Here is a 27,811-nt window from a genome sequence, read left to right as displayed (position 1 = left end):
TAAAACCTACGATTTCTCTCTTTGTATGTCCTAATGAAGGTCCCTGATCACTTTAAGAACGTTAGAATTGATTTAATTAGGTGCTGATGACGATTTTGTAACAGGCGCCTGTCAGACGCAATGCCCCTGAACCCGGGAGTCCCAGAGGTGCGCCTGACGGAGGGTTAAATGTGTACCCTGCACCGCGCAGCCGTGGCGAAGAGAGGCACCTTGTCCATTGCGGCGAGCCATACAAAAGGACATGCTACACTAACTGGGGTCCATATGCTAAATGTTAATTACTGACACCCCAAAAACCTAAATAAATTGCATGAAAGATAATTGTGGCACCTGATGTGGTTTGTGGACAAACAGCACACAGTGCATGGTGGGACTTGTAGTTCACAAAATAGAGAACCACAAACGACCTGAAACCTTACAGCTGTACATTTCTGCTAACTATTCTGCACATTTGCTAAATTATTATGTAAATGCTTTTAACTTAATCCAGTAAACTGCAATACAAAAAAAATAAATGTCATTTAATGCATTACTTAGTACGCTCATACTGATGTACAAACAAGAGCGCCACCTGCAGCTGCCCGACGGAATTACACAGCCTGATCCGACGTTACCTGATACCCGCAGCAAAAATGGAGTCTGCTCCACTTCCGGCAGCAGGGACCTATTCCGTACAATGGTCAGGTGATACTGGGCGCTAAGGATCCTGGGTACAGTGTGCATTGAGGTCCAAACCTGAGAGATTAGAAAATCGCGTTTTTGGGGTAAGAGGTTGTCAGCTGTCAGCATACGGTTATGGAATGATGTAACTCATGTCATGCTCACTGCTAGTGTATATGCTGTGCACCTTGCTGTGTCTGGTGTTGTTCTACTGGATGGGGTATGTGTATGGTTGTTTAGTTTGTATGGGTTGTATAACTTGACCTCACTGTAACATTAGAGTTGCACTGTAGTCCTTCCTCATTTTCCTGATCACCATGAGCTGCTTGCACTGCTGCACAAGTGATAGTGCACTGCCCCCTCCCCTCCCCATATAGCTGATATATTTATTATACCGAATATGTGAATGGAATAAATACCTCACCCTTAGGGTCTCTATAAAGTAAGTGAAAGGATAAGTTTTCCTCTGCTCTTGTAGGAATGAAGTATCGGGACTGTTCATTATATAGGTGATGCCGGCGATAATCACTGATATAATGTCCTGCTACTTGCAGCCCTGATTGTGTCCGCAGCCCCCATACACTAGTATCGGGACCTTCATTCATCAAACTCCGGAAACGGGTTCCTGGAGCCCTGCTCTATGGGAAGGAGATCCGGACGGCGAGGAGGGATCCATTTGGGTCCATCCGCACAGTGGGGGTCATTCCAAGTTGATCGCTTGCTGCCGGTTTTCGCAGCGCTGCAAACAGGTTACTACTGCGCATGTGTATGAACCGCAATGCGCACGCGCATTGTACGGGTACAAAGCAGATCGTTGCTGCGCGATGGATTTAACGAAGAATCCATTCGCACAGCCGATCGCAAGGAGATTGACAGGAAAAGGGCGTTTGTGGGTGTCAACTGACCGTTTTCTGGGAGTGTTTGGAAAAACGCAGGCGTGTCCAGGCGTTTGCAGGGCGGGTGTCTGACGTCAATTCCGGGACCAAAAAGACTGAAGTGATCGCAGCGGCTGAGTAAGTCCAGAGCTACTCAGAAACGGCAAAAAACATTTTTGTCCCGCTCGGCTGCACACACGTTCGCACACTTGCATAGCGGAAACACACTCCCCCGTGGGCGGCGACTATGCGTTTTCACTGCTGCTAAAAATAGCTAGCGAGAGCGATCAACTCGGAATGACCCCCTGTGTCCCCTTCGGCAGTGTGCATGCCTGAACCTAGGGCCTAATTCATGTTTGTACGCAATGGCCGCTGCGATCACGCTCTCAGTGAGGATTTAATAGAAAACTGACAGGAAGTGACCGTTTGGAGTTGTTAATGGGGAGTTTAAATGCAGACGTGCCATGGCCGTTTTCGAGGCGTGTATCTGCTGACAGCTGCAAGCTCGTACATACAAAACATGGCGTCTGACTCGCTACTGCTGTGTCCAATCTGTGTAGCTATAGACCAACCTTTATCCCCGATGTTCCTCATTTTTGCGTATAGGTCACGAATGTATACGCAATTGTGAATGAGTTTGCGATGGCTCCGGTGGCAGCGTCACTTGCTAACATTAGCTGCTCCGTAGCATAGAAAATTGAAAGTGCATTTGCGTACAAACCTGAATTAGTCCCATAGTACATTCTGGGTTGGACCTGTCCGTGTACAACGCAGCCGCTAGTAATTAGTGGTGGAATCAGCAATGATAGGGATCACAGGGACAGCTGTCCCCACACCAGAGCAATGATGAAATGCTCTGGAAGTATATTGTGCTGTCTTGTGCATATTCTAGATTTCATAAACTCTGCGCACTCTATTGATACAGTGACTGCAGCGTCCACATGTCAGGCTAACGCGGATCAATCTATTTTATTTGTTATATTTTACCTTCATAGCCAACGTTCACATCTCACATCAGTGGCACGTGGTGCTCCGCAGTTTCCACGTCGGTTATTCGCAGTGGTGCCATTTGTCCAGTCATGATACACTTTCACCACAGCAGCACGCGAACAGATCACAGACTGCACTGTTTCAGAAATTCTTCCACCCCTCGCCCGAAAACAATCATCCCTCTTTGCAACTTGAATAAATCGCCCCTTTTACCCATGACGGCAACAATATGTGTGCAACCGGCCTATCGCACACCTTATATACCCACCAAGCCAGTGCACGACACGTGATGCACTTCATGGGCTACTCGATGTCAACGTCAAATGTAGACAGTGGTCATAATAATGTGACTCAACTGTGTATGTGTACACGCTTATAAAATGCGCTGCGCAGACCTATAATCCTAAACACCACATAAAATAAAGAAGTAAACGCTCAGTCAGTGTCCTGTCCGGTTAGTATCAAAGCGCTTGTGAACATTCCCTCTGTACAGGAACCCACTTACCTGACCTCTCTGACAGCAGGACAATAAACCCTACGCCTATAGCTCCCTGTTAGCCATCCATTAGTTCACCACGTCATCCTGATAATGGATTATAGCACTCCACAAAACTCTCCACAGCTGGACAATCAAGGGCATGGAGATGCTGGAATACGAGGAGAGGCTTGCAAGGCTAGGCATGTTTACATTGGAAAAGAGGAGACTAAGAGGGGATATGATCAACATCTACAAATATATAAGGCAGGCATTCCCAACCACGGTCCTCAAGGCACACCAACAGTGCAGGTTTTAGTGATATCCAGGCTGCAGCACAGATGGTTAAATCAAAATAATTGAGCTACTAATTAAGTCACCTGTGCTGAAGCCTAAATATCACAAAAACCTGCACTGTTAGTGTGCCTTGAGGACCGTGGTTGGGAATGCCTGATATAAGGGGTCAATACACAGAGCTTGGGAGGGACCTGTTTTCTATAAGATCAGCACAGAGAACATGTGGTCACTCGCTTAGGTTAGAGGAGAGAAGTTTCCGCACATTGATGCAAAAAGGTTTTTGCACAGTAAGGACAATACGTATTTGGAATTCCCTGTCTGAGAGAGTAGTAACAGCGGACTCAGTCAACACCATTAAGAATGGGTTAGATAAATTCCTATTGGATAAAGATATTCAGGGTTATGGTGCGTAGGCACGCATTATAGTTAATATAACTAGTCCTAACATAAAAATAACGTCCTATAATAAGACTGCATAGGAGACCACAAATAGGTTGAACTCGATGGACAATTGTCTTTTTTCAACCTTAGTTACTATGTTACTATGTTACAATCGGTAAAACAAATCGTACATAAAACAAGGACATATAGGGTGGATAGGTAGTGTTCATTCTAGCACCCTGCACCTTTCAAAATCCATGCAGTTCTTCTTTCCTGCCTGGGGTGTCGCTCTCTGCTCTGGTGCTTCTCAGAACACTCTGGTCTGTATCTCAGCACTGAAATACAGACCAGAGTGTGCTGAGAAGCACCAGAGCAGAGAGCGACACCCCAGGCAGGAAAGAGGAACTGCACATGTTTTGAAAGGTGCAGGGTGCTAGAATGAACACTAGATAGGGCAAGGTGCGAACATGAGGCTGGGGATAGAGAGGGCACTGATCATGAGAGTTTACAATCTAGAGCAGTGTGGGGGGTAAAAGGCAGCCTTCACCCCCTCCCCTTCCCAATTCTGTGGCCCTGCTCTGACTTTCCCTGTGGCTCCTTAGATAGGGAGCAGATTACACGTCATGTGACCTCCGCACAGTGCGGACCAGAAGGAAGGGGAGTGCAGCGCATTCTGCATCATGTGTTCTCCATCCTTCTTTGGTAAACTCAGGACTAAGGCCCTCATTCCGAGTTGTTCGCTCTGTAATTTTCTTCGCATCGCAGCGATTTTCCACTAATTGCGCATGCGCAATGTTCGCACTGCGACTGCGCCAAGTAAATTTGCTAAGAAGTTTTGTATTTTACTCACGGCATTACAAGGTTTTTTCTTCGTTCTGGTGATCGGAGTGTGATTGACAGGAAGTGGGTGTTTCTGGGCGGAAACTGGCCGTTTTATGGGTGTGTGTGAAAAAACGCTACCGTTTCTGGGAAAAACGCGGGAGTGGCTGGAGAAACGGGGGAGTGTCTGGGCGAACGCTGGGTGTGTTTGTGACGTCAAACCAGGAACGAAACTGACTGAACTGATCGCAGTGGCAGAGTAAGTCTCGAGCTACTCAGAAACTGCAAAGAAATTTCTATTCGCAATTTAGAGAATCTTTCGTTCGTAATTTTGCTAAGCTAAGATTCACTTCCAGTAGGCGGCGGCTTAGCGTGTGCAATGTTGCTAAAAGCAGCTTGCGAGCGAACAACTCGGAATGAGGGCCTAAAGGTGACTAGATTAGCCAGTGAGTGGGGACAAATGGGAAAGTTGTAATGGCATGGGGAGGTGTTTAGAAGTACACATGGGTCTTCGTGCATATTGGGGCATTTCAGGGGTTATGAAAGAGGCATCTAGTGGAATTCTGAAGCAGGTGTGGGGCATGTGTGGACATTTTGGAATGAGTGATGTGGGCAGGCCGAGAGCATTTTGGTGCTGTTTCTTAAATGTTTCATATTTTGGGTTAAGTGCGTCCCATTTGGAAGTTGGTGGCCCTTAACATATGTATCATTGCCCATCATTGATCTAGAGTTATTTTTTTTGTTCCTTAAACACCAATTAGCAGAATTATTATCACCAGTTATTTATATAGCGCACACATATTCCGCAGCGCATTACAGAGAATTTTTGGCCATTCACGTTAGTCCCTGCCCCAGTGGAGCTTACACTCTATGTTCCCTACCACATGTACACGCATACACATTCATGCGAGGGTTACATTTGTTTGGAGCCAATTAACCTGCCAGTATATTTTTGGATTGTGGGAGGAAACTGGAGTACCCGGAGGAAACCCACGCAAGCACAGGGAGAACATACAAACTCCACACAGGGCCATGACCTCAGTGCTGTGAGGCAGTAATACTGACCATTACATTGCCTGTGCATTGAAACGCAAACATAATCTGACCAGGGCAAGTTTATTGTATATGTGGAAGAGAGATGCCATAGCAGTTATTCACACACACAGAATAAGAACAAATATTATAGTAGATACTTCCCCTAGTCAAGATCAACCCTAAGGACTGAACGCTGCAAAGAAGCAACAATGTGTTGGCCTAATATTATTATCATCATTATTATTATCCTTTATTTATATAGCGCCGCAGCGCCCAGTTACATAAATGAATAATCAAAAGTTGAAGACCATATAGGACAAGTGCAGGGTATATAAACGGGATCGGCATGGGATGTCAGCGCATGGAAGTCGAATGTTAGTATACCGACATCGGTATCCCGTGCGCCAAAATGTTGCAGGGGTGCAAGCGAAACTAAGCCCCTTGCGGGCTCTCTGCGCTCGCCATGCTGTCATGGACACCCACAGAAGGGGGGGGGGGGAGGGGGGGGATCACCTACTTTGCTGGTATTCCATGGGCGGTATAATACCCCTGTTGGGATCCCGGTGTCGGTATTGAGACGGCCAGGATCCCGACGGGCAGTATTTTAACCGCATACTATATAAACATATCAGCATCAACAGCCGATACTGAAAAAAGTATTAGGGTAGCAGAAAACTGAGGGATTTGGCCATCAAAGGGAGTATGGAGTAGAAGATGGTATAAGTAAAGAAGAAAAGGCACTTGAAGGAAGAGGGCCCTGCTCGTGAGAGCTTACATTGAAGAACTAAGAGTCTAGTTGGGTGAGTCAGGGAGTTCCATAGGTAGGGTTCAGCAGGAAGCAGAAGTGAGGCAGTGGAGGCAGAAGTGATAATTGGTTATTAGAGGGGAGGAGAGGCCCAGATCAGAGGCGGATGGGAGAGGTCAAGCCGGGCTGTATCTCATCACAGGTCTGAGGTACATGGAGGGCAAATGCTAGTGAGGGGCTTGTGGGTGAGGGTCAGTAGCTTGGATGGAATGGGGAGCCAGTGTAGAGATTTGTAGAGTGGTGCAGCAGGAGGGGAGGAAGATTGGCCCTGCTGCTGGATTCGGGACAGATTGTAGCGAGGAATGGGGAGCCAGTGGATGAACAACTAGGAGGAGCTTGAAGTCAAGGCGGGACAATGAGAGAATGGACCAGGCTACATCTAGTACAAAATAGGGGCGGTTTCAGGTTTGCTATGAAGGTGACAGGACTGTGAGAGGGATGGGATGTGTTGTATGAAGCTGAGGGCAGAGCCGATGATGACACCTAGGCAGCGAGCATGGGGAGCAGGGGAGAGAGAGGATGGAATTGTGTAGAGTGGAAGGACGATCAGTTTGATTTTGAAAATATAAGGTAGAGGTACAAGCGTGGTGTGATCAGCGTAGAGCCCATAGGATTGCATGAGTTCACCAAGCACAGTTTTGTTGGACCTGGCGGAAAATGTAAGAGAGGGAATATACATGTGTGTGTGTGTGTGTATATACATTATACATACACACACACGCACGGGCATAACTCCCAGAGGTAATGGAGATGCCTGCCTCTGGGCTCCAAGCCCTGAAGGGGCACCTGCAGTACAGCAGCACTTGTGTGGTTCACAGCGGGATCCAAGTGTGACCGCTGCTCTTCCAACAGAGCTCTGCGGTGCACCCGCTGCTGCAGTAGAGTTAATCTGCTCTGTCCCAGGAGCCCTGCTAACACCTGCAATAGGGGACAGGGCAGATCCTGTCTGGTACCGATCAGCCTGTGCTTGAGCAAGCGATGGTGCACCTGCCACTGCTGCTTGACTGTAAGATGGGAACCGCCGGTGAGCACTGATTCTGCATGCTGCAGACGGCTGTATCTCATGAGTCTGACCTGACCCACCGCTCGTTCTCACACAATGTAGCTGGAGCCCTGACAATTCACATGAATGCAGTAGTATGAAGTGATGCTAACAGAATATGAATGCCCCTTGTAACCTGCACCATTTTATATGCAGCTCTGTTTTCCTCATTCTGCAGGTCTTTGCTGGAAATGTCCTCTCACGTTTCCCAGGTGAGATCCCTCTATAAAAAGATCCTCTTTCTGCACCGGACATTACCGCTTCACCTGAAGGCCCTTGGAGACCAGTACGTGAAAGACGAGTTCAGGAAACACAAAAATGTCGCCCCCGCTGAAGCCAAACTCTTCATGAAGGAATGGGAGGTACTGACTGGCTGCATTGTGTTAGCTAATACCTGTACTAGACACCGGCCTATCACAGCGACCATTATTACTGTTACCAGCCAGCGGCCTGATATAATACCAGTCCCCTCACGTATCAGGAATACTCCTAATAATCATATACCCTGAATCCAACAAATAGCTGCTCAATCCGTCATCCTCTTCTCATCAGAAGTTGTAGTACACCCAAGTCACGATCATTGTGTATAAACTAGAGATGAGCGGGTTCGGTTTCTCTGAATCCGAACCCGCCAGAACTTCATGGTTTTTTTCACGGGTCCGAGCAGACTCGGATCTTCCCGCCTTGCTCGGTTAACCCGAGCGCGCCCGAACGTCATCATGACGCTGTCGGATTCTCGCGAGGCTCGGATTCTATATAAGGAGCCGCGCGTCGCCGCCATTTTCACACGTGCATTGAGATTGATAGGGAGAGGACGTGGCTGGCGTCCTCTCCATTTAGATTATAAGAGACTGAGAGAGATTTACTGGAGCTGACTAGGAGGAGTACTGTTACTGTAGAAGTGTAGAGACTGAGTGGAGAGAGTTTACTAGTGAGGACAGTGCAGTTTACTTTATAATCCGTTCTCTGCCTGAAAAAAGCGATACACAGCACACAGTGACTCAGTCACATACCATATCTGTGTGCACTGCTCAGGCTCAGGCCAGTGTGCTGCATCATCTATTATCTATATATAATATTATATATATCTGTCTGACTGCTCAGCTCACACAGCTTATAATTGTGGGGGAGACTGGGGAGCACTACTGCAGTGCCAGTTATAGGTTATAGCAGGAGCCAGGAGTACATAATATATTATATAGTGAGTGACCACCAGACACACAGTGCAGTTTATTTAATATATCCGTTCTCTGCCTGAAAAAAGCGATACACACAGTGACTCAGTCAGTCACATACCATATCTGTGTGCACTGCTCAGGCTCAGGCCAGTGTGCTGCATCATCTATTATCTATATATAATATTATATATATCTGTCTGACTGCTCAGCTCACACAGCTTATAATTGTGGGGGAGACTGGGGAGCACTACTGCAGTGCCAGTTATAGGTTATAGCAGGAGCCAGGAGTACATAATATATTATATAGTGAGTGACCACCAGACACACAGTGCAGTTTATTTAATATATCCGTTCTCTGCCTGAAAAAAGCGATACACACAGTGACTCAGTCAGTCACATACCATATCTGTGTGCACTGCTCAGGCTCAGGCCAGTGTGCTGCATCATCTATTATCTATATATAATATTATATATATCTGTCTGACTGCTCAGCTCACACAGCTTATAATTGTGGGGGAGACTGGGGAGCACTACTGCAGTGCCAGTTATAGGTTATAGCAGGAGCCAGGAGTACATAATATATTATATAGTGAGTGACCACCAGACACACAGTGCAGTTTATTTAATATATCCGTTCTCTGCCTGAAAAAAGCGATACACACAGTGACTCAGTCAGTCACATACCATATCTGTGTGCACTGCTCAGGCTCAGGCCAGTGTGCTGCATCATCTATATATATTATATATCTGTCTGACTGCTCAGCTCACACAGCTTATAATTGTGGGGGAGACTGGGGAGCACTACTGCAGTGCCAGTTATAGGTTATAGCAGGAGCCAGGAGTACATATTATATTAAAATTAAACAGTGCACACTTTTGCTGCAGGAGTGCCACTGCCAGTGTGACTGACCAGTGACCTGACCACACTGACCACCAGTATAGTTAGTAGTATACTTATATTGTGATTGCCTGAAAAAGTTAAACACTCGTCGTGTGACTTCACTTGTGTGTTTTTTTTTTTTTTATTCTATAAAAATAAAACTCATTCTGCTGACAGACAGTGTCCAGCAGGTCCGTCATTATATAATATATAATATATACCTGTCCGGCTGCAGTAGTGATATATATATATTTTTTATATCATTTATCATCCAGTCGCAGCAGACACAGTACGGTAGTTCACGGCTGTGGCTACCTCTGTGTCTCTGCACTCGGCAGGCAGTCCGTCCATAATTGTAATACCACCTAACCGTGGATTTTTTTCATTCTTCTTTATACATACATAGTTACATAGACATCTTCTCTTTATCAACCAGTCTATATTAGCTGCAGACACAGTACAGTACGGTAGTTCACGGCTGTGGCTACCTCTGTGTCTGCACTCGGCAGGCAGTCCGTCCATAATTGTATACCACCTAACCGTGGTTTTTTTTCATTCTTCTTTATACATACATAGTTACATAGACATCTTCTCTTTATCAACCAGTCTATATTAGCTGCAGACACAGTACAGTACGGTAGTTCACGGCTGTGGCTACCTCTGTGTCTGCACTCGGCAGGCAGTCCGTCCATAATTGTATACCACCTAACCGTGGATTTTTTTCAGTCTTCTTTATACATACATAGTTACATAGACATCTTCTCTTTATCAACCAGTCTATATTAGCTGCAGACACAGTACAGTACGGTAGTTCACGGCTGTGGCTACCTCTGTGTCTGCAGTCGGCAGGCAGTCCATAATTGTATACTAGTATCCATCTCCATTGTTTACCTGAGGTGCCTTTTAGTTGTGCCTATTAAAATATGGAGAACAAAAATGTTGAGGTTCCAAAATTAGGGAAAGATCAAGATCCACTTCCACCTCGTGCTGAAGCTGCTGCCACTAGTCATGGCCGAGACGATGAAATGCCAGCAACGTCGTCTGCCAAGGCCGATGCCCAATGTCATAGTACAGAGCATGTCAAATCCAAAACACCAAATATCAGAAAAAAAAGGACTCCAAAACCTAAAATAAAATTGTCGGAGGAGAAGCGTAAACTTGCCAATATGCCATTTACCACACGGAGTGGCAAGGAACGGCTGAGGCCCTGGCCTATGTTCATGGCTAGTGGTTCAGCTTCACATGAGGATGGAAGCACTCAGCCTCTCGCTAGAAAAATGAAAAGACTCAAGCTGGCAAAAGCAGCACAGCAAAGAACTGTGCATTCTTCGAAATCCCAAATCCACAAGGAGAGTCCAATTGTGTCGGTTGCGATGCCTGACCTTCCCAACACTGGACGTGAAGAGCATGCGCCTTCCACCATTTGCACGCCCCCTGCAAGTGCTGGAAGGAGCACCCGCAGTCCAGTTCCTGATAGTCAGATTGAAGATGTCAGTGTTGAAGTACACCAGGATGAGGAGGATATGGGTGTTGCTGGCGCTGGGGAGGAAATTGACCAGGAGGATTCTGATGGTGAGGTGGTTTGTTTAAGTCAGGCACCCGGGGAGACACCTGTTGTCCGTGGGAGGAATATGGCCGTTGACATGCCAGGTGAAAATACCAAAAAAATCAGCTCTTCGGTGTGGAGGTATTTCACCAGAAATGCGGACAACAGGTGTCAAGCCGTGTGTTCCCTTTGTCAAGCTGTAATAAGTAGGGGTAAGGACGTTAACCACCTCGGAACATCCTCCCTTATACGTCACCTGCAGCGCATTCATAATAAGTCAGTGACAAGTTCAAAAACTTTGGGTGACAGCGGAAGCAGTCCACTGACCAGTAAATCCCTTCCTCTTGTAACCAAGCTCACGCAAACCACCCCACCAACTCCCTCAGTGTCAATTTCCTCCTTCCCCAGGAATGCCAATAGTCCTGCAGGCCATGTCACTGGCAATTCTGACGAGTCCTCTCCTGCCTGGGATTCCTCCGATGCATCCTTGCGTGTAACGCCTACTGCTGCTGGCGCTGCTGTTGTTGCCGCTGGGAGTCGATGGTCATCCCAGAGGGGAAGTCGTAAGCCCACTTGTACTACTTCCAGTAAGCAATTGACTGTTCAACAGTCCTTTGCGAGGAAGATGAAATATCACAGCAGTCATCCTACTGCAAAGCGGATAACTGAGGCCTTGACAACTATGTTGGTGTTAGACGTGCGTCCGGTATCCGCCGTTAGTTCACAGGGAACTAGACAATTTATTGAGGCAGTGTGCCCCCGTTACCAAATACCATCTAGGTTCCACTTCTCTAGGCAGGCGATACCGAGAATGTACACGGACGTCAGAAAAAGACTCACCAGTGTCCTAAAAAATGCAGTTGTACCCAATGTCCACTTAACCACGGACATGTGGACAAGTGGAGCAGGGCAGGGTCAGGACTATATGACTGTGACAGCCCACTGGGTAGATGTATGGACTCCCGCCGCAAGAACAGCAGCGGCGGCACCAGTAGCAGCATCTCGCAAACGCCAACTCTTTCCTAGGCAGGCTACGCTTTGTATCACCGCTTTCCAGAATACGCACACAGCTGAAAACCTCTTACGGCAACTGAGGAAGATCATCGCGGAATGGCTTACCCCAATTGGACTCTCCTGTGGATTTGTGGCATCGGACAACGCCAGCAATATTGTGTGTGCATTAAATATGGGCAAATTCCAGCACGTCCCATGTTTTGCACATACCTTGAATTTGGTGGTGCAGAATTTTTAAAAAAACGACAGGGGCGTGCAAGAGATGCTGTCGGTGGCCAGAAGAATTGCGGGACACTTTCGGCGTACAGGCACCACGTACAGAAGACTGGAGCACCACCAAAAACTACTGAACCTGCCCTGCCATCATCTGAAGCAAGAAGTGGTAACGAGGTGGAATTCAACCCTCTATATGCTTCAGAGGTTGGAGGAGCAGCAAAAGGCCATTCAAGCCTATACAATTGAGCACGATATAGGAGGTGGAATGCACCTGTCTCAAGTGCAGTGGAGAATGATTTCAACGTTGTGCAAGGTTCTGATGCCCTTTGAACTTGCCACACGTGAAGTCAGTTCAGACACTGCCAGCCTGAGTCAGGTCATTCCCCTCATCAGGCTTTTGCAGAAGAAGCTGGAGGCATTGAAGAAGGAGCTAAAAGGGAGCGATTCCGCTAGGCATGTGGGACTTGTGGATGCAGCCCTTAATTCGCTTAACAAGGATTCACGGGTGGTCAATCTGTTGAAATCAGAGCACTACATTTTGGCCACCGTGCTCGATCCTAGATTTAAAGCCTACCTTGGATCTCTCTTTCCGGCAGACACAAGTCTGCTGGGGTTGAAAGACCTGCTGGTGACAAAATTGTCAAGTCAAGCGGAACGCGACCTGTCAACATCTCCTCCTTCACATTCTCCCGCAACTGGGGGTGCGAGGAAAAGGCTCAGAATTCCGAGCCCACCCGCTGGCGGTGATGCAGGGCAGTCTGGAGCGACTGCTGATGCTGACATCTGGTCCGGACTGAAGGACCTGACAACGATTACGGACATGTCGTCTACTGTCACTGCATATGATTCTCTCAACATTGATAGAATGGTGGAGGATTATATGAGTGACCGCATCCAAGTAGGCACGTCACACAGTCCGTACTTATACTGGCAGGAAAAAGAGGCAATTTGGAGGCCCTTGCACAAACTGGCTTTATTCTACCTAAGTTGCCCTCCCACAAGTGTGTACTCCGAAAGAGTGTTTAGTGCCGCCGCTCACCTTGTCAGCAATCGGCGTACGAGGTTACATCCAGAAAATGTGGAGAAGATGATGTTCATTAAAATGAATTATAATCAATTCCTCCGCGGAGACATTGACCAGCAGCAATTGCCTCCACAAAGTACACAGGGAGCTGAGATGGTGGATTCCAGTGGGGACGAATTGATAATCTGTGAGGAGGGGGATGTACACGGTGATATATCGGAGGGTGAAGATGAGGTGGACATCTTGCCTCTGTAGAGCCAGTTTGTGCAAGGAGAGATTAATTGCTTCTTTTTTGGGGGGGGTCCAAACCAACCCGTCATATCAGTCACAGTCGTGTGGCAGACCCTGTCACTGAAATGATGGGTTGGTTAAAGTGTGCATGTCCTGTTTTGTTTATACAACATAAGGGTGGGTGGGAGGGCCCAAGGACAATTCCATCTTGCACCTCTTTTTTCTTTTCTTTTTCTTTGCATCATGTGCTGATTGGGGAGGGTTTTTTGGAAGGGACATCCTGCGTGACACTGCAGTGCCACTCCTAGATGGGCCCGGTGTTTGTGTCGGCCACTAGGGTCGCTAATCTTACTCACACAGTCAGCTACCTCATTGCGCCTCTTTTTTTCTTTGCGTCATGTGCTGTTTGGGGAGGGTTTTTTGGAAGGGACATCCTGCGTGACACTGCAGTGCCACTCCTAGATGGGCCCGGTGTTTGTGTCGGCCACTAGGGTCGCTAATCTTACTCACACAGCTATCTCATTGCGCCTCTTTTTTTCTTTGCGTCATGTGCTGTTTGGGGAGGGTTTTTTGGAAGGGACATCCTGCGTGACACTGCAGTGCCACTCCTAGATGGGCCCGGTGTTTGTGTCGGCCACTAGGGTCGCTAATCTTACTCACACAGCTACCTCATTGCGCCTCTTTTTTTCTTTGCGTCATGTGCTGTTTGGGGAGGGTTTTTTGGAAGGGCCATCCTGCGTGACACTGCAGTGCCACTCCTAGATGGGCCCGGTGTTTGTGTCGGCCACTAGGGTCGCTAATCTTACTCACACAGCTACCTCATTGCGCCTCTTTTTTTCTTTGCGTCATGTGCTGTTTGGGGAGGGTTTTTTGGAAGGGACATCCTGCGTGACACTGCAGTGCCACTCCTAGATGGGCCCGGTGTTTGTGTCGGCCACTAGGGTCGCTTATCTTACTCACACAGCGACCTCGGTGCAAATTTTAGGACTAAAAATAATATTGTGAGGTGTGAGGTATTCAGAATAGACTGAAAATGAGTGTAAATTATGGTTTTTGAGGTTAATAATACTTTGGGATCAAAATGACCCCCAAATTCTATGATTTAAGCTGTTTTTTAGTGTTTTTTGAAAAAAACACCCGAATCCAAAACACACCCGAATCCGACAAAAAAAATTCGGTGAGGTTTTGCCAAAACGCGTTCGAACCCAAAACACGGCCGCGGAACCGAACCCAAAACCAAAACACAAAACCCGAAAAATTTCAGGCGCTCATCTCTAGTATAAACCCATATAGATGCACAAATGAATGACGACATAAAATGCCATTTTTGCAGTGGTTAGTACTGCTGCCTTACAGCACTGGGATCATGGGTGAAATTCTGACCTAGATCCCAGCTGTGTGGAGTTTCTATGTCCCTCCCGTGTATGTACTCCTGGTTCCCCTCACAATCCAGAAAGCTACTGATAGGTTAATTGGCTTCTGACACAACAAGATTGAGCCTTAGAGTGCGTGTGTCCATGCAGATTGTAAGCTCCAATGTTCTCTGTAAAAAGTGCTGCGCTATAAAAATAACCGTAAATAAATAGGCGCAGTAACAACATTCTTCCACAAGATGGTAGTAAAGACATATGAAAAATTCAGGTGATGTGTAAAACATTTAGGGGGTCATTCCAAGTTGATCGCTCGCTAGCAACTTTTTGCAGCGCTGCGATCAGATAGTTGCCACCTATGGGGGAGTGTATTTTTGCTTTGCAAGTGTTCGAACGCAAGTTGCAGCCGATGGCACAAAAAAGTTTTCTGCAGTTTCTGAGTAGCTCTGAACTTACTCAGACGCTGCGATCACTTCAGTCTTTTTGGTCCCGGAATTGACGTCAGACACCCGCCCTGCAAACGCTTGGACATGCCTGCGTTTTTCCAAACACTCCCAGAAAACGGTCAGTTGACACCCATAAATGCCCTCTTTCTGTCAATCACCTTGCAATCGGCTGTACGATTGGATTCTTCGTTAAATCCATCGCCCAGCACCGATCCTCTTTGTACTCAAACGACACACCTGCGCATTGCGGTGCATGCACAGTTTTGCCGAGATTTAACCTGATCGCAGCGCTGCAAAAAGTTGGAAACGAGCGATCAACTCGTAGTGACCCCCTTAGTCAGTTAATGACTGTAGATTGGTTACCGTTACTATAAAATTTGGTTTAACTCCTTGGTTCTGCTCCTATGATTCCCCTGACAAAGGCATACCTCCCAACATGATCCTCTCCTGGAGTGACGCAATGCTCTGCTTCTGGACTTTTCCTTAATTTATGATTGCCCTCACCTGATTTGAACAGGTTAATGGATAAGAAAGGTGTTTCAGCACAGGTGATAGCAATCATAAATTAAGAGAAAAATCCAGGAGCAGAGCATTCTGTCCCTCCTGGAGAGGGTCATGTTGGGAGGTATGCAAAGGTGTTTTATGTAGCTGTTTATTGCATGAGTGTAAAGATTTTAAAAGCCTCAAACATGCCTCTAAAAAAAATTGAACAGACGAGTTTTAGTTATGGAAGGAGTTGTGAATCATATGAGCAATGAGAGGCATTCAGTGCAGTAAATGTACAAAATATGTGCAGTGACAATATTTCATGCACATGGAAAATATTTAGGTGTACTATGACCCAAGACTCATTGACATACTATATAGTATGTATAGGGGGCTATCCAATTTGAAAAATGGGAGATCTTGGAAAAAAAAATTGCACTATTTTTTGTGGGGGGTGGTGGGGGGGGGGGGGGAGTTTGGTTATCCGATTAGCCCCAATTTTTTCCACCCAAAAAATTTCAGTTTTCAGGCAAAAACATAGGATCCGATAAAAGGCGCAGACCTATGTGTTTTTGCGGCCGCAATCGGGTAAATAAATGGAAGCTTATAGCAGAATTGCTTATGCCTGCTTGAGGCAGGCAAAACAAAATCCTCCATAAGTGCCGTCATCGGGGATAATTGGATAGCCTTGGGGGAGGTAATTAGCCGCTGTAAATTACTGCGGATAATTAAATACCCCCTATGATCTGTTACTTTACAGCTTCCCCTATTTGGTAGTATGGTATTAGGTGGATATTTGATTTGCAGGCACTGTAACATCACGGCTGATCAGGGAGGATTTTTTTCCAAAGTGACAGTTGTAAGTGTGAAAACAATTATAGTCGTTTCAGTGGTCGAAAACAACAGAACCTGTTCTGACTTCTGGTCTCTACCATTAGGTGAATCTTAATGGTTTCCCAGGGTGCCAATGGTTAGGGGTTGCCTAAACACTGACTGCGTGACATGATGTCTGTCAGGCAGTGATTATAGTGACCCGACGCAAAGCGCCGGCTGCTGACGTGAGTGATAGGAGCGTGGCGTGCCACAGGTAATGTGACCTATGTGCATATTTACTAAACATTGGATTTACAGAAGCCTGATTTTGCATTTACTATAATGGCCCTTTTTAATATGTAAGGCAAAATCTGTAAAAATGAGGTGTTTTGTACATCCAATGCTTAGTAAATATTCCTCCTAATGTGTGAGACAGGTGGAGATAGTGATAGATGATATCTGTGCTTAAAGCGATTTCCAGTATTCATTATAGAGCCTCATCTGATGTATATACTGTGCTTCCGGAAAGTATTCACATCGCTTCACTTTTTCCACATTTATTTTGTTACAGCCTTATTCCAAACTGGAATAAATTCATTTTCAATCACATGTACATAAGTATTCACAGCCTTTGCTCAATAATTTGTTGATGTACCTTTGGCAGCAATTACAGCTTCAAGTCTTTTTGAATATGATGCCACAAGCTTGGCACACCTATCTTTGGGTGGTTTCGCCCATTCCTCTTTGTAGCACCTTGCAAGCGCCATCAGGTTAGATGGGAAGCGTCGGTGCACAGCCATTTTCAGACCTCTCCAGAGATGTTCAGTCCGATTCAAGTCTGGGCTCTGGCTGGGCCACTCAATGACATTCACAGAGTTGTCCTGAAGCCACTCCTTTGATATCTTGGCTGTGTGCTTAGGGTCGTTGTCCTGCTGAAAGATGAACCGTCACCCCAGTCTGAGGTCAAGAGCGCTCTGGAGCAGGTTTTCATCCAGGATGTCTCTTTACCTTGCTGCATTCATCTTTCCCTCTATCCTGACTAGTCTCCTAGTTCCTGCCGCTGAAAGACATCCCAACCACATGATGCTGCCACTACCATGCTTCACTGTGTAAGGGATGGTATTGGCCTGGTGATGAGCTTTGCCTGGTTTCCTCCAAACATGACACCTGGCATTCACGCCAAAAAGTTCAATCTTTGTCTCATCAGACCAGAGAATTTAGTTTCTCTTGGTCTGAGAGTCCTTCAGGTGCATTTTGGCAAACTCCAGTCGGGCTGCCATGTTCTTTTTTTACTAAGGAGTGGCTTCCGTTTGGCCACTCTACCATACAGGCCTGATTGGTGGATTGCTGCAGAGATGATTGTCCTTCTGGAAGGTTCTCCTCTCTCCACAGAGGAATGCTATAGCTCCTGCAGAGTGACCATCAGGTTCTAGGTCAGCTCCCTGACTAGGGCCCTTCTCTCCCGATCGCTCAGTTTAGACGGCGGCCAGCTCTAGGAAGAGTCCTGGTGGTTCTGAACGTCTTCCATTTACGGATGATGGAGGCCACTGTGCTCGTTGGAACCTTCAAAGCAGCAGATATTTTTCTGTACTCCTCCCCACATTTGTGCCTTGAGACAATCCTGTCTTGGAGTTCTATAGACAATTCCTTTTGACTTCATGCTTGGTTTGTGCTCAGACATGCACTGTCAAGTGTGGGACCTTATATAGACAGGTGTGTGCCTTTCCAAATCATGTCCAATCAACTGAATTTGCCACAGGTAGACTCCAAGTAAGCTGTAGGAACATCTCAAGGCAAAGGCTGTGAATACTTACAGTATGTACATGTGATTTCTTAGTTTTTTATTTTTAATAAATTTGCAAAAATCTCAAAAAAACTTTTTTTCATGTTGTCATTATGGGGTATTGTGTGTAGAATTGTGAGGGGAAAAAAATAATTTATTCCATTTTGGAATAAGGCTGTAAGATAACAAAATACTGAAGCGCTGTGAACACTGTCTGGATGCACTATAATACAAGACACATTCTGGTGACAAATGTACAACACATAATATTACACCCATTACATGGTAAGACCCCAAACAATATACTTAGCTGTAACCATTGTATATAGTATTGCGGCCATTAGTATGCAGCTGTGGTTCTCGACCTGGGGTCAGTGTCCCAGGGATCTCTACCCCCAGGCCTCACAGTAGGGACCCTGAAAACAGGCAGGGAAATACAGTGACAGGATCACAGCTGCTTCCTGGATCTAGTGATCTCCAGATCATTTCTCATGCCAGATGCTGTGACTGTGACATCAGCCTATTACATTACATAGTAATACAGGTTGGGTTTAACATATCAGAAATGCTTGTGACCCGGTAATTCAACCCGGGAATAAAGCAGTGTTATTCCCGGGTTGAATACCGGGTCAGCGGAGCGTAAACGGGTTCCCAGGTCGATGGGACCCGTTCAGTACCTAGGGAGAGGCGGCGCGGAGATGAGCTCATCTCCCAGCGCCGCCTCCGCCCCAGCTGCCGGCTCTGCCCCCCGCCGCTATAGCAACCGACCTGGCAAATTGTCATCCACAGCATAGAAATTCATTGGCAGCACCTGGGTGTGACACCAGGTACGGCCAACAGTAAACCCTTGCACAACTGAAAAGTAGGCGTAGTCTTGGATAAAGGGGGTGTGGCCTCACTGAGTCCCCAGCTGCCATTATGGAAGGTGCATGGCCTAGCAGGAAGCCCGCCCTGGTTACATCTTCCCAGCACCAGCATCCCTGGATATGCTGGACTGCACCCAGAGACTTGATTCTGACTTCTTCTCAGTGACAGGAGCCAGTTGCTGCAGGATGATGTCACACACTGCAGCGCCCGGATCCTGTCACTGCAGAGGAGACGGCATATTGGTGACACCTGGGAGCGGCCAGCCCCCCCTACCCCCATTGCAATGCCTCTGCTCTAATTGAATAGTTCCCGGCACTGTGCCCAGGAGCAGAGGCCCACAGAGATCCAACCCGCAGATAATTGAATCTCACCCTAATATTGCAGTATGACGTGTCCAGTATGAGTCATACAGTAATACTAATACATGGTATGTGTAGTTTTCCTTTCATTATCTCCTGCCCTGTACAGGACACAGAAAGAGAACTTGGTACCGCATATGGGGGTCATTCAGACCTGATCACTCGCTAGCTATTTCTTGCAGTGCTGCGATCAGATAGTTACCGCCCACTGGGGAGTGTATTTTAGCTGTGCAAGTGTGCGAACGCATGTGTAGCCGGGCGGTACAAAAAGAGTTTGTGCAGTTTCTGACTAGCTCAGGACTTACTCAGCCGCTGCGATCACTTAAGCCTGTTCGAGGCTGGAATTGACGTCAGACACCCGCCCTGCAAACGCTTGGACACGCCTGCATTTTTTCAACCACTCCCTGAAAATGGTCAGTTATCACCCACAAACGCCTTCTTCCTGTCAATCTCCTTGCGATCGGCTGTGCGAATGGATTTTTCGTAAAACCCATCGCACAGCAACGATCCGCTTTGTACCAGTACGACGCGCCTGCGCATTGCGGTGCATAAGCATGCGCAGTTCTGACCTGATCGCAGCTCTGCAAAAAAAACGCTAGCGAGCGAACAGGTCTGAATGACCCCCATTGAATATACAATCGATCTACATGTTTCCCCTAATACTCTGTTATCGAGCAGTTCTGCTGTTTCATTGTAACACAAAAATACTAAAGGCTTATTTCTATCTTTAGCTCACACTGTCCTGATGGAGGTTGCCATCTTGGATATTGGGCAGCGGTCCCCCTCTTATGTCAAAGGCATGCTGGCACTTGTAGCTCTGCTTCTTCGAGTAAACCACAGTTTTGCTGCGATTTACATGAAAAAAAAACACATTCTTCCACAGGGTGGCGCCAGATCCTTATGTTCAGCCGTTGTGAATCTCACTCTGTGTTGCTGTGTGCGATTTTTAGTGTCGTTTGTTTTCATTTTATATGTATTAAAAAGGGAACAAACACACACATGATGCATTTCATATTGGAATCACTATTTAGTTACCGAATGGACGAGACATATGCACTATCTCAGTTATCCAGAAGCAATATTATCTGTCTATAATGGGATTTTTGCTTGATTTTGAAAACTAATGACACATCGTCACTCCATTTTTTTTTAAACACAAAACATTGTCTTGTTTGTTAATTCTGATCTATAGGGGGAAATCAATGTTTTTTGGGTGCCCTGTGCCCGAATGCAGCAAGAGCCTATTATTTCTGCTTACCCCATCTCGAGGAGGCGAGCAGAAAAGTGAGAAAAGTCAGGTTTTTACGCACAGTTTCCTCGTCGCTCCAAATAGTTCAGATGGGTTTAGCCGCTTCACGCTGGTCTATTATGGCATGACCAACATAAAAAACGAACAACAATTGAATATTGCCTTGTCAAAAGGGACGGGGTGACAGGGTGTGCTAAAATCATTGAATTGCCCCATAATATTAAATAAAAAGTTTGTTTGAAAGTGGAGATTTATCTAAAATTTGGGGAGAGATAAAGTACCAACCAATCAGCTCCTAACTGCCATGTTACAGGCTGTCTTTGAAAAATGACAGTTCTAAGCAGATTGCGTGGTACTTTATCTCTCTCCACGTTCTCTCTCTCTCCAAGCTTTGATAAATCTCCCACTCTGTCTTTAATTCGTAGAGTGATCCCCCCATTGAGATATGAGCATTCATATCAACATATAGAAGGGATGGACCTCACTATACATTTAAGTTCAAAGTTCAATTAAATTGCCATATGTGGTGCATCCCGTCCTAATACTTATTAATATTAATTGCTGCAAAGTGGCTGGTGTGTACAAAAGTGAATCTCCAATAAACTGTACAGTACATGTACACTATCAGTAGGTATCCCCCAAGGTTCTGTTCTTGGACCTCTACTATTCTCTCTCTACACATCCTCATTAGGTGAGCTCATCAGTTATTTTTGCCTCCAGTGTCATCTCTGTGCTGATTATACTCAGATCTATCTTTCCTCCCCTGACCTCTCCCCTCTCTCCTCACTCATATCTCCAGCTGTCTCTGCTACCTCTTCCTGGATGTCCCAGCGCTTTCTTAAACTTAACATGTCTAAAACTGAGCTGATCATCTTCCCTCCCTCCCGCATAACCTCACCTCCCACAATTTCATTATCGATGGTGCAACCATCTCCTCTAGCCCCCAAGTGCGCTGTCTTGGAGTTATTCTTGACTCCTCCCTCTCCTGCAAACCACAAATCCAGCACCTCTCACACACCTGCTGTTTCCATCTCAAAAATATGTCCAGGATCAGACCCTTTCTCACCCTGGGTGCTACGACCCTCATACACTAACTGGTTAACTCCAGACTGGACTACTGTAATCTTCTCCTAACTGGCCTCCTTGACAATGACCTCTCTCCACTCCAATCTATCCTCAATGCTGCTGCCCGGCTCATCTTCCTCACCAAACACACTACATCCACCTCCCCTCTCCTACAAGCCCTACACTGGCTCCCATTCACCTTCTGAATCCAATTCAAGTGTCTAACACTCATTTACAAAGTCCTCACTCACTCCTCTCCTATTTACATACTGTATCTGACCTTCTCTCCAATTATACTCCCACCCGCCCTCTTAGCTCCACAAATGCCGCCTCTCCTGCCACCTGATTACTTCCTCCCATTCCTGCCTCCAGGATTTTGCATGTGCTGCTCCCTACCTCTGGAATTCTCTCCTTTTCCCTATCAGACTCTCCACCTCTCTACAAAACTTCAATTGGACTCTCAAGACCCGCTTCTTCACCAAACCCAGCCATCTCTCATCCCACGGAACAGAGGGTTCCGTGCTTACTGTCTACCTCATCTCTGTCTCCCCTGTCTGTCCCTCCCCTTTAGAATGAAAGCTCTCACAAGCAGGGCCCTCTTGCCTCATGTGCTTTGCCTTCCCATACTTAGACTACCCATAGTGATGACCGCTGATGCAGCAATGTTTATATACCATGAACTTGTCCTACAGATGGAGCCATGCTCATCTATCCCTTTAATAGGATTAACTGAGCCAGGGCAGTCGGATTTAGGGGCCAATTCAGTCACACTGACATGCGGGAGGACGCCCAGCACAGCGCTAGCCCGCCCCGCGTGTCGGTGCCTGCCTCGTCGCACAAGTACAAAAGCATCGCACAGCGGCCATGCTTTTGTACTTCAGGAGTAGCTCCCGGCCAGCACTGCTCCTGCACGCTGGCAGGGAGCTACTTGTCGCTGCCCGGGTTGCAGCGGCTGCTTGTGATGTCACGCAGCCGCCACGGCCCGCCCCCCCAACGGTCCGGGCACGCCTGCACTGCCCAGACTACGCCGCCGACCCACACCCTCCCGCCCAGCAATCGCCTCTGCCGGTCAATCAGGCAGAGGCAAACGCAGGGCTACAACAGCCGTCGGCTGTCTGCCATGCGCCGGCGCACTGCGGCGCCCGCACATGCACAGTTCAGACCTGATCGCTGCTTTGCGAAAACGCACAGCCCCTTAATCCCCTGCTGTAATGACTTAATCCCCTGCTGTATTGTTCTCTCTGCATTGTATTGCAGCTGAGAACAATAAATGAAAGGCTTGTGCTAATAAGCCTTGGTGCACCTAGGTGCAGCAGAGAAGGCTAGATGAGCGTGGCTTCATCTATATATTGGGGGTCATTCCGAGTTGATCGCTCGCTAGCAACTTTTTGCAGCGCTGCCATCAGGTTAAAACTCGGCAAAACTGCTCATGCGTATGCACCGCAATGCGCAGGCGCGTCGTACAGGTACAAAGAGGATCGGTGCTGGGCGATGGATTTAACGAAGAATCCATTTGCACAGCCGATCGCAAGGTGATTGACAGGAAGAGGGCGTTTGTGGGTGTCAACTGACCGTTTTCTGCGAGCGTTTGGGAAAACGCCGGCGTGTCCAGGCATTTGCAGGCCGGGTGTCTGACGTCAATTCCGGGACCAAAAAAACTGAAGTGATCGCAGCGGCTGAGTAAGTCCAGAGCTACTCAGGAACTACAAAAAACTTTTTTGTGCTGCTCGGCTGCAAAAGCGTTCGCACACTTGCAAAGCGAAAATACACTCCCCCAGGCATCGACTATCTGATCGCAGCACTGCAAAGAGTTACTAGCGAGCGATCAACTCGGAATGACCCCCATTGTCTTGTGCTGTTTTCTTGTTTGCTCATTTGTTTATGTACTTTGTTAGTCTGTTGTAGAATCATGTAAATATAATAATAATAATGATGATGTTTAGTTGTCTTCCCTACTCATTTTGTTTATTGTGCTGTAGTATGTAGGTGACAGGTCCTCTTTAATATCACCTAGAAGTCAATGATCATTAGATTGGTGCCAACATTTTAATTCTCACCTCTGGAGATCCTGCAGGGAGTGGGGTTGGGGGGAGCTGATAGAGCTGAGGGGGTAGCGAGGCTCCGAGATTCGCATTATTACGACCCTGCAAGCTCTGGTACCCAACTGATGATGGAATTATGTAACTGTCTGGTAATAATGTGTGTTCTTACTGAAGCTCTGCACAACAGCAGGAAGTGTGTGTAAGCGTGTGTGTGTGTTGAGTGTGTGTGTGTGGGGGTTTAATGGACAACAAAATCACGAAGACTTCAGTGATTTTTATTTTTGAAGACTTCTACTAGCAAGTGAGAGCATTGTGTAATTAAAGAACCCGTCTGTGCTTATTTAGTAACTGTAAAAGCAAGCAGAAAGCTCCAGGCCTTTATTAAAACGAAGACATTTCATATGCTGTACACACAGCGGCTAATATTGCATCCGTCACGTAATGAAATAGAGAATGTTATCAGTGTGCGTATCCGGCCTACAGCCATTCATGAGATTGCGGCCCATAAACACAAATCGCTCTCAGCAAATCCTCTCCGCTTGGTAATGTTGCTTTTATTATGCTTTTTTGTTAAATATTAATATATAAACACTTCTCTAAATCTCTTTAATATAATTTAGGTGACAGATGAGAAATACACGTTACATACCGTACTATCATTTGAGGCTATTGCACGCGGTTTAGTTGGAGTTCAGTATTTATTGTATAGAAAAGGATTGATGTTCTGCCTTTGTGCTTTCCATTCTTCGCACCCAGGGGTATTGGAGGCAGAATATGAACCAGTGGGGGAGGGGGTGGGACACGCTGACGACTTTAAGTTGACAGTAAAAAAAAGGTCGACACATCGTAGGGTCGACTTGAGTTTTTCACATTTTTTTTCCATTTTTATAACTTTGTCATGCTTTACCATCCACGTGGACTACGATTGGGAACCTGTGCCGACGCAGCGGTTGCAGGGGCGAGGCAACTTGCCTGAAGCGTGGCTAGCGAAGCGGGACACTATTGGGGGTCCATGTGCTGAAAGTTAAAAATTGACCGCCCGAAAGCCTCAAAAATCTCATGTCGACCTTTTCAGACGTCGACCATTTTCATGTTGACCTTTTGCTTGTGTTGACCCTTTTCTCATGTAGACCATGTGCAAATCGAACTTTTGGGGTCGGCCTAGACACTGTTGGACTTTTTACCGTCGACCTAAAGAACCATGCCATGGTTAAATCAAAATGACTGAAGTATTTATTAAGTCACCTGTGCTCCACCACAGATATCCTTAAAACCTGGACTGTTAGTGTGTCTTGAGGGCTATGATAATGCAGCCGCCATCACAGCCGCTCTCTCAATAGCAGTGGTGGAAATACATTATGCAGATGCTATTCTCCGCCTTCCCTTTGTGCTCCACCGCCCCATGGAGTGTAGGAGCACTGAGACAATTTACCAGGCTCCGTGGTCTGTCTAGTTGTAAACACTCTAACATTGATGAAACATCGATCACACCATTGGTATTTGCGGTAGCCTGGGGTCTACTCTAGCTCCTCTCTTCACAGCTAACTAACCATGGCCTCTGAAGCAGTGGATTTGCTATTGCGAACACAGCAGCATTCCCAGACACTCCCATAAAATAACCGTGAACTCCGGCCCAGGGATCGCAAACGGAACTCTCCAGTTGTAAGGCGTGGCCATATTAGCATATGGATGTATGGTTCTGCGTATTATACTTGAATAAAACAGATGACTATCCACTGTGCACAAAGCCCCTTGTGCTGTCTAAGGTGGGCAGTGGTTGATGATGCACTTGGCGTCACCATGGCGATCTCCATCAGCTGAAAGGCAGGAGAGCGTCTCTTGGAAGAATCGCCTCCTCTCGCAGGAGTTCCGGAGAGTCTCGTTGATCTTGGTGTAGATATACCTTTGAAACGGGTGTTACACTTGATTGTAGTGACTCGCCGCTCACACCCAATAATATGACGCCCTCTCCAGCGCTTACTGCCGCCTTCCTCTTGTATACTCTTTATCATGGATTCTACTCAAAAGCCAACAGCATGGGGAACCTTTGGCCCTCCAGCTGTTGTTGAACCACACATCCCAGCATGCCCTTCTACAGTTTTGCCATTTGGTCATGCTAAAACGGTTGCAGGGCATGCTGGGAGATGTATAGTTCAACAATAGCTGGAGGGTCAAAGGTTCCTCATCCCTAAAATTAAAGGCGTTAAACTGATTTAAGTTCTTTCACGCTTTTCCTTTTTTTTGGGGGGAAACAAAAACTATATTTATAGGTTTTTTTCTGTATTTTGTCTTCACCTGAGAGCCCAAGTCTCATATAAGCTGGATTATGGCGGTTGCTTATTATCACAATTACATCATGTTCCGGAATAGAATCTCCGCAGTTACCTAACGCTGTGCCCATGTAAGCTTCACTCGTCACTCATACACTGGATGAGAGTTCTGTCCCAAGAGACGCGTGATCGCGATGTGACAGCTCGCTGCAAGTGTCATTATCTTTCCCGGAGACTGCTTCTCCTTAGCATTTTATGCTGTTTGTTACAGCAAGCTGAAGTGCGCACGTAGGGTATCGAGCAGGAAATGCATTACATTTGTTTAGCTGGATTTAAAAATGATTAATGCCAGGTTTTGGGAAAGAGATTGGCCAAGGTGACGGCTACAGCCATATAGTCTAGTGGCTTTTTTCTTTTTACATTTTTTTTTGGACTATTCATCATACCATTTACCTATTATAAAAGGCTCATCCAAACTGCATCCCCCCAGATGTTGTGGAACTATATGTCCTAGCACGCCCTACCTGCCTGTTAGGCAGCCAGCTACTACACAGCTATTGCGAAACCGAGATGCCCAGCGTGCTGGGTGCTGGGACTTGTAGTTCTACAACCGCTGAGACTAGCACACACACACACACACACATACATGAATGTGTTGGAGTGTTAGAGGCTTTCTTGTGTAAATATAATAATAAAATATAGGGCCTAATTCAGACCTGATCGCAAAAGCAAAATCTTTCTCTAATGAGCAAAACCTTGTGCAGTGCAGGTGGGGCAGATGTAACATATGCAGAGAGAGTTAGATTTGGGTGGGGTGTGTTCAAACTGAAATCTAAATTGCAGTGTAAAAATAAAGCAGCCAGTATTTACCCTGCACAGAAACAATATAACCCACCCAGATCTAACTCCCTCTGCACGTTACATCTGCTCCACCTGCACATGGTTTTGCCCATTAGAGAAAGATTTTGCTTTTGCGATCAGGTCTGATTTAGGCCCATAGTCATACAAGGTGAACAATCAAAACGAGTCTGCACGCAGAACAGTACTAGAGCCAATTGGTGCAAAGATCTGAGGAAATGGAAAAGGACCAGCTCCTCATAGTGGAGTATTTTGAGTCATCGGTTATAAAAAAAAATAAACCCGGTGCCAAATGCATGCGTGCGTTCCCAGGTAAGTGCTTAGATAAAGCTTTTTACTCTGATTCATGACCATGCTCCCAGTTCCAGGGATAATATATGTGTGCTTCATCAAGGCTGGAGACTGTTCTAAACTCCTAATTTCAGTGACCTATTTTAGCGTAACGTTTGATGCCGGCGCGCATAGGAACAGCCTATCCACATAAGCAGAAAACATTGGGGGGCATTGCAGTGTTGGCCCTATTTGAGAATTTTTTGGGGTTACCATTCCTGCTGGATCCTATTGAATAAGAGTGTCATTTGTAATAAGGCAATGACCGTGCCTACCCACAGTGTCATTGCGCTTTTGGGAGGTCACACACCGATCTTTGTGTAGAAGGCACCAGGGAAATGCATCTATAGGTGGGCCAGTTGGGTGGTGCCTGCGAGGGGGGGGGAGGGGAGGGGGGGACTGTGC

The 27,811-nt window shown here is 46.6% G+C and overlaps 1 protein-coding gene across 3 annotated transcripts in view; it reads left to right on the top strand.

The window, feature by feature from the left end:
• Positions 1 to 647: 647 nt before the first annotated feature.
• The window catches only part of SDHAF3 (succinate dehydrogenase complex assembly factor 3), a 110,878-nt gene continuing 83,714 nt past the window's right edge, over positions 648 to 27,811 (top strand). For 2 of the 3 annotated variants that reach the window (XM_063921349.1, XM_063921348.1), the window contains exons 1-2: positions 795 to 880; positions 7,558 to 7,741. In XM_063921349.1, the coding sequence (XP_063777419.1) occupies positions 813 to 880; positions 7,558 to 7,741 (252 nt within the window). In that variant the 5' untranslated portion in view covers positions 795 to 812. Of the gene's footprint in view, positions 765 to 794; positions 881 to 7,557; positions 7,742 to 27,811 lie in introns of those variants that run through there. The other variant, XM_063921350.1, reaches the window with a different exon arrangement.

Source organism: Pseudophryne corroboree, chromosome 5 (assembly GCF_028390025.1).
Source record: "Pseudophryne corroboree isolate aPseCor3 chromosome 5, aPseCor3.hap2, whole genome shotgun sequence".
In the NCBI taxonomy this organism is placed as follows: Eukaryota; Metazoa; Chordata; class Amphibia; order Anura; family Myobatrachidae; genus Pseudophryne; species Pseudophryne corroboree.
Note: the sequence above shows the minus strand (reverse complement) of the source record. Positions and strands in the feature narration are given on the sequence as shown.